General features: G+C 37.5%; 1 protein-coding gene across 3 annotated transcripts in view; it reads right to left on the bottom strand.

The window, feature by feature from the left end:
- Positions 1-17,500, bottom strand: part of LOC122789976 (diacylglycerol kinase delta-like) — a 1,345,205-nt gene that overhangs the window by 63,815 nt on the left and 1,263,890 nt on the right. For all 3 annotated transcript variants that reach the window (XM_044057484.1, XM_044057483.1, XM_044057482.1), the window contains 4 exons: positions 17,235-17,348; positions 16,078-16,212; positions 11,298-11,458; positions 5,511-5,625 (listed from right to left, as the gene is read on the bottom strand). In XM_044057484.1, coding sequence (XP_043913419.1) covers positions 5,511-5,625; positions 11,298-11,458; positions 16,078-16,212; positions 17,235-17,348 — 525 coding nt within the window. The remainder of the gene's footprint in view (positions 1-5,510; positions 5,626-11,297; positions 11,459-16,077; positions 16,213-17,234; positions 17,349-17,500) is intronic.

The following is a 17,500-nucleotide window of genomic DNA, read 5'->3' as shown; positions in this document are numbered from 1 at the left end:
TTTTAATCCTCCTCCCTTGCCAGTCACTGCTACAAATCTGCCATTTTTGTCTTTTTTACTCATCTATCACTATTGGAGCTCCGCTAGCACATTAGTGAATCCTGTTTGTCCTGCAATTTGAGCATTTTACGATCATTCTGCCCCATATACTACTTGCAGGTTAAATGCGGTTAGTGGTGCAGGTCATTAAACTATTCGGCTTAGTTCCCTCGGTATACTCCTTTTCCTCTACCCTTGCTGTTCTGCTGAATATCCATTCTGAAATATTTTCTTTGTTGAATTCACATGCTCATTTCTTTCCAACTATGTCTCCTGCATCATTGCTATTTGCACGCTTCATTTCTTAATAAAATGTAATACTCTTTCCCTTTTATCTATACCCATAAGGCCATTCATGTTCCAGGTTAATATGGACACCATAGCCATCATGGTAAAATGCTACTGTTCCCACCTATTACACATGACAGTTTTTTTGAACATGTATTTCCAGATATCGTGTTACATGCACATACTAACATTTGGCAGGCTGATCTTTTGTACAGTTGTTTCTTCTTATCTCCATTTGAACCTGTCACATTTTTTTCAAAACTTTTTGTTGTAATGAAAACTATCAAACTAAAAATTAAATGCAAAACAGCACCATCCTCTATTAACTCGGAACAAAAACACAAAACTACGTATACATTCAAAGATTGAAGTTTAACCCTCCAGAAGGGAACAATTGCCCCAAATCAATGGCTGTAATTACAGCCATTATCTAACCTAAAATTAAGGTTACCCATGCTAAAGTGCAAGCTTCAGCCTGTGCTTCTACTTAAACAGGTTGCTGTCTGATCTTTTCTTATCTCTCTTTCCATCCCAGATCTGAAAAAGAGCTTGTTTGCTTTTAGAAAACATTAATTTTAACCCTTAGGAAAAAGTGCACTGGCTATCTTTAAATAAAACTAAATTATACATTGTTTTACTAACTGCTTTAAAGTATTAAGGCTGTAAGGGAGATTGTTATGTCTTATTCACTTACCATAAATTCAGACATTTTTTTACTGAATTTCTTGCCATTACACATTAAAATTTTGCATTTCCATCTGCAAAGAATACTCAAAATTCTCAGGATTAACTGTTTGCACCTGCAGACAGCTTGTCTCAAGGGAAAAGAAATCAGCAATGAGTCCTTGTAAATTTCACTCAAAAAAAGAATGCAAAGCTGCCCTCAGCTGCACACATCTGGACTCCACTGAATATTTGCCAACACAAAACATACAAGCCCAAATCCTTGCAACTGTGAGAAACTAGGCATTTTCATGGCTTTCATAATTTTGTTTTATTTTCAAAGTCTACATGCTTTCAAAACAACTGTTTACAGCTTAAGCCAAAGGTAGTAGTCTAGACATCCATCCTTGTAAAATAATAAGAGAAAATATCCTAATTCTAAATATAATATAATCAGTGCACTTTTACACCCCATCCCATCCCAGCATCCCAGGATCACAGCATATGCACAGCAAACATGCTTTTGTCCAGCCTTTCTTTTTTTTTGCTGTTATTCTGTAAAACCTATCTTTTTTGCAATTAAAAAGTACTTGTTTACTTTATTATCTTTAACACATACAACAGTCACTGAAAAGACTCCCCTACGTTTAAAATACCCCTTACTACACACTATAAAAAACTGTTTAACTGTATATAACTTGCAGTTTATATCATGAAATGTTTTATACAAATACTAATAAGAACAGAAATTATTTTACTTACAGTCAGTATTCCCCCTTTTAGTGTTCTTCTAAACATTAATGATAAAAAGTTGAGTATATGCTTTGCAGTCATAGGTTCATACTAGGCTATCTGCCCTAAGGCATTTATAAGCCTAGCCCAAATTTTTGTGGCTTACGCCACCCCTTATATGAAAAAATACTGTGCCCATTAGTTTGTTGTGCCTCCACCCAGAATTTTAAGGAAGTCAACCACACATTTGGAACAGACTCCCACTTCTTGTCAAACAGAGCATCTCACTGGCTCTCTTCAAATGCAATATAGATGATTGGATGGGTGACCGCAAATTCACCCCGGGGAGGGGGGTTCTACCTGTGTCCCTCTTGGACAGAGGCAATAGGTGCTGATCATGGAAATAAGGGTAAGAACTTGACTAGACTTGTATGGGAACTAAGGCCATTAGCCTAGTAATGTCCTATGATCCTATGAACAAAACTCCAGTGTTTTTCAGCCACTTTTTTCTTGCAAAGTCATATTTCACAAATGTGATAAGATGCTTTATATAGTATTATTTATTTATTTATTTATTTTATTTATTTATTTATTTTTATATTTATATTTTTATATTTACAGTCTTCCATTTACTTACTAATTTCAGAGTTGCTGGTCTTCTTCCTGTTCATCTTCATTTCCCAACACCAGACTCTGGTCCAGATACAAGGTACTGCTGATTTCTCTAGTCGGTTCCTATGCTTTTTTCTGTCTCTCAAGCATTTTCCTTTGTAACATTGGAAAAGATTTCACTGGTAAAGTCTATGAACATTACCATCAGGAGAATGAGAAGCAGTGTCCCCTTCTGCATGCTGACTCACTTTTTGTAGGATAAACTTTTTTATTTCCTCCTTAGCCTATTCGGTGTTAGAAAATGACTTTGATCATCCCTGAGAAAACACTTTGAGAACAGCTGGATACAGCAGCTTGAATCTCACACCTGCCTCTCGATATTCCCTAATCACCAGGATAAATTTGCTTCTCGTCTGCCTGGTGTACAGTAAATAATCATTTTTTACAAACACTCTGCTGTCTCCACTTTTTAATACTTTGTCCTTCTGCAACAAGTTTGTCAGGATCAACTCTTTTTGCTGGTATGATTGCATCTTTACTAATATAGGTATTGGCTGCTTTCTCATGGCTAGATTTGGAGTATATACTTAATGTGCCCTTTCAATTAATACATTCTGCTGTGGAAAACCAGTCTAGTTGCTTATTTGTGCTTTCATAAAATTAATAGAGTGTGTTCCTTCCAGTTTGGTACAGCAGAAAAAGCTCAGGTCTTCTGACTCTTCTGCTTTTTAAACAGTTTTTGAAAAATCTCATATTTGGCCATCTTTTTCTTCATGTCAGTTTATGATGTTTGCAGTATTATCAGTTCATCTGAGTGACTAGTAGTTAAAGCTTCTTCTACTTTTTCCAGCTTTTTGTTGTTTGAATTGATATATTCATTCAGTGTTTCATTTAATTTAATCACTTCTGAGTAAAACTGTTTTATTTTTTTCTCTAAATTACTGGATGCCCTCTCTTGAACCAAAGCTGAACCTTTTTTGCTGAACAGCTGCAGAAAACAGCATTTTCTCTTCTTCTTTTCTCATTTTCTAAATTTCTTCTTTGCTGTCATCCAGGCAGTACACTTCCTAGCCAGTAACTAAATTTTACCAAAAGACATTTTAAACAGAAGTAATTTTTCTCATTTTCTGTTTTCACATTGTGAGAGCTGAAGTTATGCTGTTGATCAGTGTGCATAATCTTGGAAGTACTAAAATTGTTGTTTTTGATATTTTATTATACTTACCAAATACTGATTGACAAAATTCCTTTTATGAATCCACATTTTAGTAAATTTCATTTGGGATACATATATTAAATATAGTGACACATTCCTACAAAAAACAGGGGTACTCAGCTTACTTGCAAAACTGAATGATCCTGATTTCTCCTAGCTTGTGTGATCTTGGACATAAAGTATTAAATTAAGGGTGCTGAGGGACAGCCTATAACCTCTGAAAATATACAGATGTTTGTGTGAAAAAATGTTTCCCTAAGTGGTAAAATGAAAACTTTTGATTCTGACAGTAAATTGCTGTCAATAAAAGCGGTTTCAGGCACTGTGCATTTCCGAAATGCTACTGCCATGTGTTAAATTTAAGTATACATTTATGTAAACTTATTAAGCAGGGAATAAAAAAAAAGAAAGAAATAGAATTCTGTAGTTCTATGTTTTTTTTTTGTCTGACTAGTAGTAGCTGTCAGCAGTTCACTATGCAGCAAATGAAAACAAGGCAAGCTTAAATGATCACATCCACTCCAAACTGCATTCAGAAGTGAGAGGCGACTCCCCACACCCTCATGAACTAATATTAACTATTCTGAGGACATGCAGCTTTGATGTGAGTTAAATTAATTGCAGTTTCAAACCTGTTCAATGGAACAGGGTACCTGGGTTGCAGTTCTTTGAAAACTATATCAATGAGACAAAACCCTTTTTCCACAGATATGTTTTACAGATTTCCCTGGAGGACAGATGAAATTCATATTGGCTGATTGTGATATAAGTGATTTATGTTATATAGCTTGCTGTGGCTTAACCTAATTCATTCATTGCTTTGTTAGTTGTGTGGTGCCTTGAAGCCGCAGTTGACAATACAAGATAAATAATCATTTCCCAGTCAACCACTGGGTGTCTCTTATTTACTTTCACATTGGCTTGAATTTTGTGGGGACTGCGGTGGTGGTGCTGCGGTAGCGTTGTCGCCTCATAGCAAGACGTTGTCACATTTGATTCTCAGCTAGAGCGTCTTCTGTGTGGAGGCATACATGAATGGGGTGTGCCTTCGTTGAAGGTTGTGCGTCAGGGCTGGTAACCCGGTACGTAAAAAATCCACTACCAATCATTAGCGGACCGGAGTTCCGCTGTGGTGACACCTAACCGGGAAAAGCCGAAAGACACAAACATTGGCTTGAATTTTGTATAGATCTAAAAATTCCTTACTTTCACATGTTTAATTCTAAAATCTAGCTTGCTTCATTTCTTAAAAATGTGTTGCTTGTGTTCAGATAGCCGCCTAGCTAACCAAGAAAAAAATAATAATTGTTTGGCACATGCAGGTATAATAGTCTTATCGCAGAAGACAAGAAAATGAAATTCTGCAAACTTGCCAAATAAAAACATAGAATGACTGATGCTATACAGTGAAATAAAACCGAAAAAGAAAAACAGAGACCATGTTTGATAATATACCATGTATCATTGCAGCAATTCTGTCTTTGGAGGAGAGAGAAGCATAAAGTTCTGAAGATGTCTAACTTTGCTGAGATGAAAGTGGTCAACTTTTTGTATTATTTTAAGCAATTTTAATTAAAGCTTGTTTCATTCCTCTGGATTCTTTGGCTTCCAGTTAATTGATTTTTGGATTAGGAGAGAGAAGTATAAGACCACCAATGAGAAAGAGATGAAATGGGTATGGAAGATCACCTGCTCTGTGTTGTTATTGTGTGTTACTATGATGGCAAGTCTTCCAAGCGTACATACTAGTAAGAAGAGAATGTTTTGTGTGATCCTAGTTCCTCTGTAGCTTGGGTCTCCTACTAGTGCGTGTTGCAGCCAGACTTTGTGAAAGAATGTCTGTCTGCACACATTTGTTCTTGGACTTGCCATTTCTGCTCTGCACTCACCACAACATACCACTGTCCTTTCTGACATAGAGAAAGTTGGTGCTGCTGGTACACAGGATGGTGACCCTTACCTCAGGAATACTGGACCTGTTGGCGAATGTTTCCTTAAGAACCTGCGTGCAGGTATTGACTGCATGGGACAGCTCCTGTTCGATATCCTTGTGGCTTTTCACAGCATTAAGGATCCTATTAAAAGATAAACAAGCAAGTTACTATAGGATAAACGGAGACTATTCAGGAAACACAAACAGATCTTGCAAAGTGAGCTGCAGTACACATAAAACAGAACAGCTTACATCTGGAATTCTGTACTCAAGTGTAGGAGTAGATCAAAGCACTACACTTTGTGTTTGATAATATTTATTTCACCACTCACTGTAAAGCTAAAAACCACATTGGGCTCATACTATTCCATTCTCAGCAGACATTTTCTGTCATTAATTCCAGAGCTGAGGTCAGACCAACAGAAGTCACCTCCACACCCAGACTGTGCAGGGCTTCTCTCGGCTTTTCCTGTTTGGTTATCCTGTTAGCCTTTCTGGGCTGTGCATGAATAAGACAGAGCTACTCAAACTTAGGGAAAAGACATAAAAATGAAATAATAATAAAAAGATATATAATGATGAATCTTCTAGTAGACCTGCTTCTCCACTGTCAGCAGTTAAAGAGCATGCTCTCATCTTCTTTGCTGAAGAATTCTGGAAAAACCTAGAAATACTGGGGACAAAAGCCCAAAATGAGGGACAATTATTAAACTGTATTAAAATTTTGCTTAAACGTTAATAAATCAGCAAGTTTTGAATCAAAATGCATTTTCTGTGAAATGCGAAGCTCGAAACTTTAACATCTGGCATTATTGACTGAAATCCTCAGTGATTCATCAGAGAATCCAAATATTTATGAGGAACAGGGCAAACATATAGGAAAATCAACAACATTCTGTAAACTTCTGGACATTTGGGGTCTTGTTCTTGTAGTGGTAGCAGCTGATCTAGCAGACAAACTTAGCAGTACTGAAACAGTTACTGTCTGTACCCCCTGTCTGTCTTCATGTGATTCCTTTTGGTGAAAAACATTACTTCCATCTCATATGGACGGCAGTTGTTCTACATCCTATAAACTAGAGTGGACTAAACTGGTCAGCTGTGCTGTAAACCAGTTATACTGCAGTGTTTTGTCCACGTTTATGAGGATTACTCTCATGCTTCTCTAAGATGAGAAAGGAGTTTGAAGCACATTAGAGAACACTGTTTGCCCTGCACTTTTACCATTTTAACATCATTCTGCCCCGACTCATATCTCTCAACTGTACAGATTTTTGCGGAATGTCCAGATTTTGCTTCATATTTTTGTTCTTTTTCTCATAAAAATTCTGTTTTTCTGGCAAATCACTGGAAAATAATTGAGGGTTGAAGTCAGAAAATAAGACAGATATTTGAGTTTCACACTTCATACCTTTCAGAAAATTTATGATGTTGCAACACCTGCTATTTCATAAATTTTCTAAGTTTGTAAGAGCAATTTTTAAAAAGTGTCCCTAATTTTGGGCCTTTGGCCACCATTATTTATGGCTTTATCCAGATTTCTTGGGCTAAGAGGTTGAGAGGTGCCCAGTAAACTATTCACAGGTTAAGTGCAGCAGTGCACGTCATTAAACTGTTCGGCTCAGTTCCCCTTGGTGTAGTCAAGTCCTATTAAAGACTACGACTCTACTTCCGAAGCACTTCCATATATCTTGCTTTCTTGGAATTAAGTAAAGAGTTACTATGATGTGTGCTACAGCAGACAGTAAAACATTGTATTTAAAAATGCTCACTAAAGCCAAACTTGCCTGTAAATTTCCTCAGGGTTCCTTTTAAAAGTTAAAACTATCTCTTTTAGAAACTAAACATTATCATGGAAAGATGAAGAGTGTCTGAGATCTTTCAAGATTGGTATGAGCATTGTCTAGTCAATTGGAGACTTCAAAGAACAAAGAAAACTCTTTCTTTGCCTCTTTTCTGTTGGGAAAGGTCCTTTTGGCAGTACCCATTTTCAAAGAAAGTCTGTTGAGTTTTCCCAGGCAAAATCTAAAAATATACATATAAAAGTACAAGAAACTCAAACTCTAAACACCACATACCAATATCACAGATATTCTCTCTCTCTCTCTCTCAATACACACACACACACACACACACACATATACATATAGATCGATTTACACACTACTCTTTCACTTAATCTCACAAAAATCAGTATGCACAACTTGCAGCGTTGAACAACTTGCATCTTATGTTTTATTATGAAACCTTCTAATCCTTCCTCATACTTAGCCTACTGAACCATAAATTAGCAAACTTTCTTATGCAACCCGCCAAACTATTGCTATACAGTGCTTACTGAAGCTGAGATTAGTTTATATATATAACATACAAATTATTTACTTACTATATTTTTTCTGTTGCTCATCCATCTGTTTATTATATTTTCTATGTTTTTTGTCAACATCTGTTTATAACTTGTAACTTCTAGTAAATTCCTTACTATTATGTATACATGTTTTGGCCCATGATGGAGCTTTTCTGCCCAGGCCTCTGCTGAAAAAGGGCTTTACAGTGCTTACTGAATCTTAGATTAGTTTATATATTTAACATACAAATTATTTACTTACTATATTTTTTCTGTTCATAGGTTCATAGGTAGGTACTAGGCTATTGGCCCAAGGGCCTACGTAAGCCTAGCCAACAAGGTTTGCTGGCTTACGCCACCCAAGAAAGTTATTTTCCTGTGACACTGTCGAGCAGAGACACAGAAGTGATGTGTTGCTCATCCATCTGTTTATTATATTTTCTATGTTTTTTGTCAACATCTGTTTAGAACTTATAACTTCTAGTAAATTATTTACTATTATGTATAGATTTTTTGGCATCTGATGGAGCTTTTCTCCCCGGGCCTCTGCTGAAAAAGGGCTTTAGCTCAGACACTCCCGGTCAACAAATGTAAAATAAAATAAATAAATATCTATAGCTATCTATCCATCTCTCACTCTATATTATATATATATATATATATATATATATATATATATATATATATATATATATATGGGTTACCTTTAGTACGTCGACAGCCCACTACATCGAATTCCACTTCTCCAACATGGCAGAACATCAACAAATGAAGAGCCGAAGTTTCCCGCATGGTATGTTACCATTTGGCCATCCAGAATTGAAAAACTGCTATTAAACCGAATACACAAATGTGGGGGGCCCTGCCCCTCAAACCCCCCCCCAACTTAATATTCCAACTCCGAGAACACACTACCATGGGGTTACGGGGCAAAGTTCAAGTGGATGACCAAATGGTAACTTACTGTGCGGGAAACTTCAGCTCTTCATTTGTTGATGTTCTGCCGTGTCTAAGGGTAACCCATATATATATATATATATATATATATATATATATATATATATATATATATACACACACACACACACACACACACACACACACACACACACACACACACACACATATATATATATATATATATATATATATGCACACACACAAACACACACATATATATGTGTGTATATATATATATATATATATATATATATATATATATACACACACATATATATATATATATATATATATATATATATATATATATATATATAGGTGCATTGTGCATGATAGAACTGCCCTAACTTTGAATGTAAAACATCAACAAAATAAGTTCAATTATACACAATACTGAAACCCCCCCGAAAACAATTATACTGAGAAAGGAAAACTATTTCCTCTCCCGATATTAAAATTAAACCCTCCTGTAACACTAGCCTCAAATTTGTCTGAATAGTGGCAGTGCTACAGGAAGGTTTTATTAACATTATGGTTTAGGGTTAGGACTGCTGGAAGGAGCAGCACTAGGGTTAGGGTTAATACCCCTTACTAAGAAGGGCAGGGGGGCTCTGCCCTGTCCTTCGCATGGGAGGCCAAATCTACCTCAAATTTGGCTTTGTTAGACTTTATTTGTCCTCTGAATTGTTTGTTTGTTTTGATGAGATCGCTTTTATCCTGCCAGGTACTGCATCTCCTAATTTTTGCCATGATTTTCTTCTTCCTGTTACACAACCTGTTGATGTTGTGATTCCACAAGGGTAGCTTCTTTTTTGAACTAGTTCTGTATTTATTCCTGGAGTGTACAGCTGCCTCTCTGTAGCAGTTAACATGCTTGTATAGGGTTTCTGTGAACAGTTCTGCTTACACAACAGTGTTCTCAGGGTTTATGGTTTTATGTTTACTTCCAAGGAAACTATTCTATAGTCTCATCTTACCAGAGAAGATATTACACTAGGGGGTGTGCTGGCCTGTCCCATGTTAGTGACGACCAGATCCAGTATGCTTATGCCCATAGTCACGGAGTTTGTGTTTACAAAATCCAGGAATCTCTGCGCCCATACACTTGGTCATATATAATTAACAGTTGATAGTGGGGTCATTGAAGTCACCCATGAATATGGTACTGGCTTGGAGGATAAGTGTTTCTAGTAAACTTAAACATGTGTTATGGGCTTCCTGGGACATAGCAAGGGACCTACAACTTGCAACAAAGTGGTATGAGATTTTGCCTATAGTGATTTGAACACGGAGAAGCTCAAGTGTATTGCCCTGTTTAGCAAGCTTTGAGGCATATTTATTTTTTTATGTAAATTGGGACACCACCTTTAGTTCCTGCCTGTGTAGTAGCTGGTGTACATGTATGGACGGTATTACAGCCTTGCACTGTTGGGGTGCCCTCCACAGTTTTAAACCATGTCTCAATGACTGCACAGCCACCAGTATTATCTAGGGTCAGGAGAGTTTGCAGGGAATGGAGTTTCTTGTTCAGAGTGCTAACACTTTTAGATTTTCTTGAGTTTGATTTGCTATGTTGGAACTAATATTTAAAAGCCTTGAGGGGAGAGGTGCAGACCATTCCTGGCAAGCAGCATGGTCTGCTGACCATCTCCTTCCATCATGACAAATATTGCACCCACTTAGAATGACATCAGAAATTAAGCCGCTTATTAAAGTCAACCATCTTCTGCTCGTATTTTGGCATAATTCTTGGAAAAGATAGAATGCTACTCTAAGCTAGACTCACACCAGCCTGTGACACATATTCTGAGAGCTCCATGATGTCTCTTTTCATGTAGTCTAGGAAGGTATGTCTCAGGTCATTTACACCCACATGGACTATGACTGAGTCATATTGGTACTTGCGTTTCACTGATCTGACTGCATGTGTAATATGGTGGATCTTGGCCCTGATAAGAAACTGACCATGACTTTCTCCTAACTCAGCCTGGTGAGAGGGACACAGTGTGTCTCATAACAACTGACCAGAATGTTAATGGCAGTGATTTCACCATCCAAGTTGTGGTTAATATTTTTCTTATGCAAGATGTGTAGTTATTAATGCAGAAAAATAAAACATTTGTTGTGTTCAGTAATACATCAAGCAAATATGTAGTCAATTTTCTTATAATTTTTCTAAAGGTAATTTGAAAATACTGTTAGGCCTAACTAAATACAGCCTGTTCTTAGTTTGGCCTCAGATTGCATCTGTTTGCTTATGTTATCCTTCTTGGCACCTGTCCAGTGCTCCCCAGTGTCACAAATTTACAGTAAGAACTGTCTGCTGCATGTGTGGACTCTAGTAGATGAAGTCTAGACACATTTAAGAATACTATAGTACACCCTTAGATGTCTAGGGGTGTTACGATCACATCCCCTTAGTAAATTCATTTTGACTGTGCCATTCTTGTACTCAGATGAACAAAATAATTAAAAGTGTACATTTATTGCCTCAAAAGTTGTGTTACCTGTCAGTGAGAACCTCTATTGTGAGTCTGAACTGCCACATCTGGTTATACTCCTCTTCAGTAAGATATTCCATGGACTGCTGAGAGTTCAGGCGGGGTCTCACAGGGTAGTTGCCACACTTTCGCTTATCCTCCCAAGACTTTAAAGTCGTCTCAAATGCCTGTTATTAACAAATACAAATGTAAGAAAGGTTGGCGTAATGTAATAGTGCTAAAACATAGAAGCCACAGTAGTCTTGTACCAAATGCCAATCCACATGTACAGCTTTCAATAGGAACAAGTTAAGTATAATATCTTTATGTGACAAAATTCTTAACATGGCAAAAATTGAATATATATATCTCAGGAAATGAAATTCAAAGGGATCTTAGCCAGCAGCCTAAACAACATTACGCAACATGACTCACTGCACAGCTTACTTTTTCTGCTGTTTGTTCTGGAAAAATCAGTGTTAATGACAGCAGTTGCTGATGCTACAGCTGGTCGCAAATGATATGCAGACATGGGCAGCTGCGGGCCCTGCTACATTCTATTAGCAAAGCCAGTTTACAAATGATGGAAACAGGGACTAACAAAATCATGACAGGGCCTGCTGTCACCCCAACAGCCTTCTGAGAGGCAGCCCTAACATGAAGTCAAACTAAAACAACGAAGAACCAGACTGGTAGATGAATCTTCTGAAATCCTCCATTTAAACACAGATTATAACATATGAAGTTATGCAGTCAGTGGACATTGTAAGTCTAATAAATGAAAACTTTATAATGTAGAAATTTTTCTTAATCTAATAAAGTCTGTACGATGAATGGGCTAATCTGAATAAAACTTCTTTAAATGAATACTGACACACGGTGACATGTTGAGGATCTGAAGGGATCTAATACAAAAACTTTGGAACTTCCAGACAGAAGCTAAGGTTCACTCTCCATCTTAAACCACAGCCTGCTTTCAAGCTAATCCCTTTAGTATTTATTGTCTGAATGAAACAGGTCAGTAAATAGACAGTACATTTAAATTCATATTTGTTTTAGAAGCTAATTTCAGTCTGTCTTTTTTAACTTTTGAACAGCTCGGTTAACAAAAAAGAAAATGAAAACCCACATAAATTGTTTGCCTGCTGTTTAGTTGCCTATGAATATGTGGAAAAGAGCACCATGGCTTTTTGTCTTACCCTTGCTAATACCTGCTGCCTGCTGCCCATCAAACCTCCGGTATCAGCTGGTCCTTCTCCACGCTGTGAGTGAGACCCAGTCATGCAAATCATTATCATGCACACAACCATTGGGGATATTTTTTCATAAAATCCCTAACCCTACTAAACTTTGAAGTTTATAGGACTCTGGGGTTGGGCACAAAATGGGCACATTTTGTGCTGGGTAGTCACTTCTGTAAGGGCCATAAGCCAGCATGAGTACCCAGCTCCTCTATAGGGAAATACTGTAGGCAGCTTCCCTGGTCACTGCCAAGGAAATCATGCTTGTAATGTGCACCTGAGCATTTGCAGCAACACCCTCACCCCTGAGAGTGGTGATCAGGCTATGCCCCTTCATTACTCTCTCAGCCTGGATATGAGTGCAGGAAGATGGCATGGGGTCTGGAGTGTGGGACGGCTGGGTGGAAATGATGGACAACAGGAAGGCAGGAGAAGGATATGTGCTAAATGAGGTGGACAGGGGGGATTGGCAGAATGGACAAGGGGAGATAAGACTCAGTAGTCATTTTCTCCCATTGAAACTTGGCTAGATAATGCACTACTATTTCTCAACCCTAAAAAAGCAAAACTAATGCTCTGTACGCGGAAACAACTCTGTAGTTAATACACCCCAGTCATTATTACCTCCAGCAACAACAGCATAATTGAACTGGTAGATCACACAAAATTACTTGGTGTCATCAGTGATGACCAAGTGAAATTTGATCACCATATATCTCAAGTAATAAAAAAGACGCATCAAAAACTAGGAGTTCTGTACAAAGCAAAATCTTTCCATATTAATGCACCCAGAAAACATATAGCCTCAACACTGATGCTAACAGCCCTGATTTCTGCCACCCCAGTCTTTCTAAGCATCTCTTTCCTAAGTTACAACAATAACCACTACTACCACTAGTTCAGCACCACAGTCCTCTCGATGCACCAAAAATATTTATTAAGATTCGTATAAATTAAAAAATCAATGGTTAGATTACATTTTAAAATCATCTCAATATAACATCAATCTCCAGTGAACTAAAGAGGAAAGCTTCTTGTGTTTAACAAATGTATATTTATGAAGGTTTTTTTAATTTAAAATGTTTTAAAATTATGTTATATTTCTATGATTTATAATTTAAATTAAATGTTTCTTTTTATTACATCAAAATGACATATATGCTGAGGCATGATTTCATTGGATGTTACTTAACAAATGGTTGAAAAAAGGGGGTGTGGTACTTTCATTGATGGTTCTGAGGATGGCTTCTTTATAAAGACAAAACTGCTAAACCATTGATTTTTTTTGGAGATATGCCGGGATAGAACATCCTAAAAAGTATTACCTGTTGCAGTGGTCAATATACCCCAAGGAAGGAATACATTACAAACTTACTGACTCATGCTAGTAGTACGCAGGAGAGAAAGACTTGAGACTGACAGAAGGATGGGGACAAGACTAGAAGAGATACCAACTATAGACATGCTCTGTCATAGCCCAGAAGGGAGTTTAGTATTCAAAGTTGGGTTTACACCTCCATAATCTATCTTTTAACTAAGATGAAATGGGGTTAGAGATGTCAAAGTCAAAACGCCATGAGTTAGCAGTGATAGAGAGGGAGCGAGATAAGTGTGATTGGAGATATGCCGGGATAGAACATCCTAAAAAGTATTACCCGTTGCAGTGGTCAATATACCCCAAGGAAGAAATACATTACAAACTTACTGACTCGTGCTAGTAGCAGGAGAGAAAGGCTTGAGACTGACAGAAGGATGGGGACAAGACTAGAAGAGATACCAACTATAGACATGCTCTGTCATAGCCCAGAAGGGAGTTTAGTATTCAAAGTTGGGTTTACACCTCCTTAATCTATTTTTTAACTAAGATGAAATGGGGTTAGAGATGTCAAAGTCAAAACGCCATGAGTTAGCAGTGATAGAGAGGGAGCGAGATAGGTGTGTGTGTGTGTGTGTGTGTGTGTGTGTGTGCGTGTGTGTGTGTGTGTGTGTGTGTGTGTGTGTGTGTGTGTGTGTGTTAACCAAAGGCTATAAATCATGGGCTTCATCCTGCAGAGTTTTCTGTATCCCCTTCCATGTGTCAGCTTAGGGCACGTGTTCTCCCATAATCCCAGGCCTACTAATTCACGTCTCCTTCTGCGCATGCACCTAATCCCCTACAGCAAACACTGCTTGGGTGGCACATGCACCTTAGCATTTTGTACTGTGCATCACGACATCTGTCCTGTTCCATCTTTCAGCATTGCAGCAGACCAGATCATCCCCTTTATCCTGAATGGGTGACCCAGCATGAGCCACACATTCCCACCCACCCCAGCTGGCTCCTACAGTGCCTGTGTCACTAATTGATCTGAGGTCACTTGGGTCTCAGCCGGGGCTCTGTCCTCCTATAGCACAAAGTGAGCTACCTTCTATTAGTTTGTATTCTGAAGCCAGCTGTGATATCTCCCTATGCCTTAATATTCCTGTTTGCCACGATGTTTCCTACTCACCATATTTTCTTTGTTACATGTTGCAGTGACTCCAAATTCTATGCTAGTTGATAAGTCTGAGTATTCATCAGACATTATTTTACAGTTATATAACCACAAGTCACAACATTGATTACTTACTAAATTATGTAACACAAACATTTCTACTAACTATATTCAAGTCAGTCAGCAAAAAAGCACTATTCAACAAATATCACATGATGCCTTTTTATCACCCAGGTTAAGACAAACTGACCATTTTTGTAGAAGGAAATCCAAGGGCACCACGCTGGTTAAGTGGCTTACTCACCGTCACACAACATGCATCTGGAATCCAGAAACTGCTTAACCACTATGTTATCTAATGGCCATCTGCTTAATTTAATTCATTTATTTATATCTGTTGTCCAGAATAACCAAGACGAGCATAGTGCATTTTTAGTGGAGTGAATTGCAAAATAGCTACAAACATTACAGTACAGTGGTACTGACTACACACAGGCAATACAGTAAACAGACATGCTGTAGCTGACGTGAAAGATTGATGGGCTAGTTATTCTACAGTAAGTGCTAAAGAAATGGAAATGAACTAAAATACTTACCGCAGAAGCTTGAACACACAAAACAAAACAAATGTATATGCACATATTGTCATCTCTGTTGTCAAGTTACTTACTATGGGGTATCACAAAAATAACAGTGTATAACGCACTCCATTGCTTAAGCACCCCCAAAAGTGTAGCACTGTTGCTTACTGATATGAATCAATTATTATGTACCTACCAATTTTATTGTTTTCAGTTGTTAGCTATGTAAACCATGTAAACTCCTTAAACACAACTGTTTGTTTTTAAGGTTAACCCAGGTGCACTACCTGGCTGAATGACTTGTTCAGCGTCAGAAAGTAGATAAACTGAGGCAGATGGAATCAAACCCAGGACTACAGAATGAAACTTGTTAACATTTCATAGCCTTTATCCTCTCTGCCCAACTGCCACAAAATCTACAAATGGAAATGGATTTTCAGTGTCATCTAGTACACTGCTGGTTCTCAATAAAAAGGAATGTTTTTAATTAGCAGTTTTAACAGTAACTTACCCTGTCCCTGGTTAACATCTGAGCTCTATTCTTGTGCTGAATTTTGATTATTCCTGGAGGCTGAATCCATGCTTCTCCATCCACTTGGACAGGAACACCTTCATCTCCAAGAATTGAGATCTTTACTGACCGACACTATGAAATCACACAACAATAGCCATCAGTAACAGGCAGGCAGACAGGGAAAGCATCATGATTCTCTAATTTCAGATTTGTATTCTCTGTCACAATATCTCTAGAAAAATGTATAATATATATATATATAAAACATTTCTTAAACAACATGATTGTAAATTTGCAAATATAAACAGTTTTCCTTGTAAAAAGGTAAAAGCGCAGTGGCATTTCTTTTGCTGGCAGGAAAGTTCTGTTTGCCCAATGTACATTTTAATCACATAAGATCAAATTCTGCATTCTTTATGTGATCCATTCTCCCAAGGTGCAATGGGATCATCAATATTATAAAAAAGGATAGGGTTCAAGGATCATGACTACAAAAAAGATAGAGTTCAGGGGGAACATCCCACATAAAAAAAAACATGTTTGAGAGCATTACTGGACGCCATTTCTGACTTTTTTTAAATCTGAAATAGCACTTTTGTGATGATCAGTGAACTGTTGGAAATCTTCATCAAGAGGTCTGCCAGCACTCTGGACAGATTCCTGAGAATCCAGAGAGGTACTCTGTCTGCCCCTTGTGCCTTATGCTTTCTTAGTAGAGCCAGTTTAATTTTCACTCTCCATTTTGACCTAATACCCTTATCCTAAAAAAGCATCCACATGGGAAAATGTAAGAATCAGAAGCATTTCAAAGTAGAATGTATATTTTCAACATTTACCACCCTCCTTTCCATAAAATTTAACCCTTCAGTAATGAAAGTACTATGCTAAAGCAGTTACTTATTCAACCAAATTAACTATTAAAATTCCTTATTATTCTTAAGGTATTGGACGGCTTATTCAAGTCCAACAATTCTTTGCCTGTTTCACTTTTTTTCACATTACACAGCTGTACAGTGACCAACACTTTTAAAATTAAATGTATTTTTGCTCTCTCTGATATTGTTTTGCCTTGTACCTGATTGTGGGATATTTTCAGTAAAACCTTCTGATTGGCAGTGAAATGGAAGGTGTCACACTGTTATGAACCTGCTTACCTGTTTTATTCGGTGGTACTGCAGGTTCATGACCCGGGAGACAGCCATTTGAATAGTGCCAAATACTGCGACCACCTCCAGTTTTCTATCATCAAAGGAAGGTGCATCAAAGTTCTGAAAGAAATGTGTACAGAAAATTTTCAATTTTATTCCAAAATTCATACATCCAAAATTTGTAGGTTTAAAAATATTCGCCAATGCTAGCCTAGAATCTTTTTCCCATACCCCACAAATATCTTGTTTGCTGTTATCTACTCTCCTGTAGG

The sequence above is a fragment of the Protopterus annectens genome, chromosome 15.part0, assembly GCF_019279795.1.
Source record: "Protopterus annectens isolate FY-2018-M chromosome 15.part0, PAN1.0, whole genome shotgun sequence".
Lineage (NCBI taxonomy): Eukaryota > Metazoa > Chordata > Ceratodontiformes > Protopteridae > Protopterus > Protopterus annectens.
This window is presented reverse-complemented; position numbering and strand designations above follow the sequence as displayed.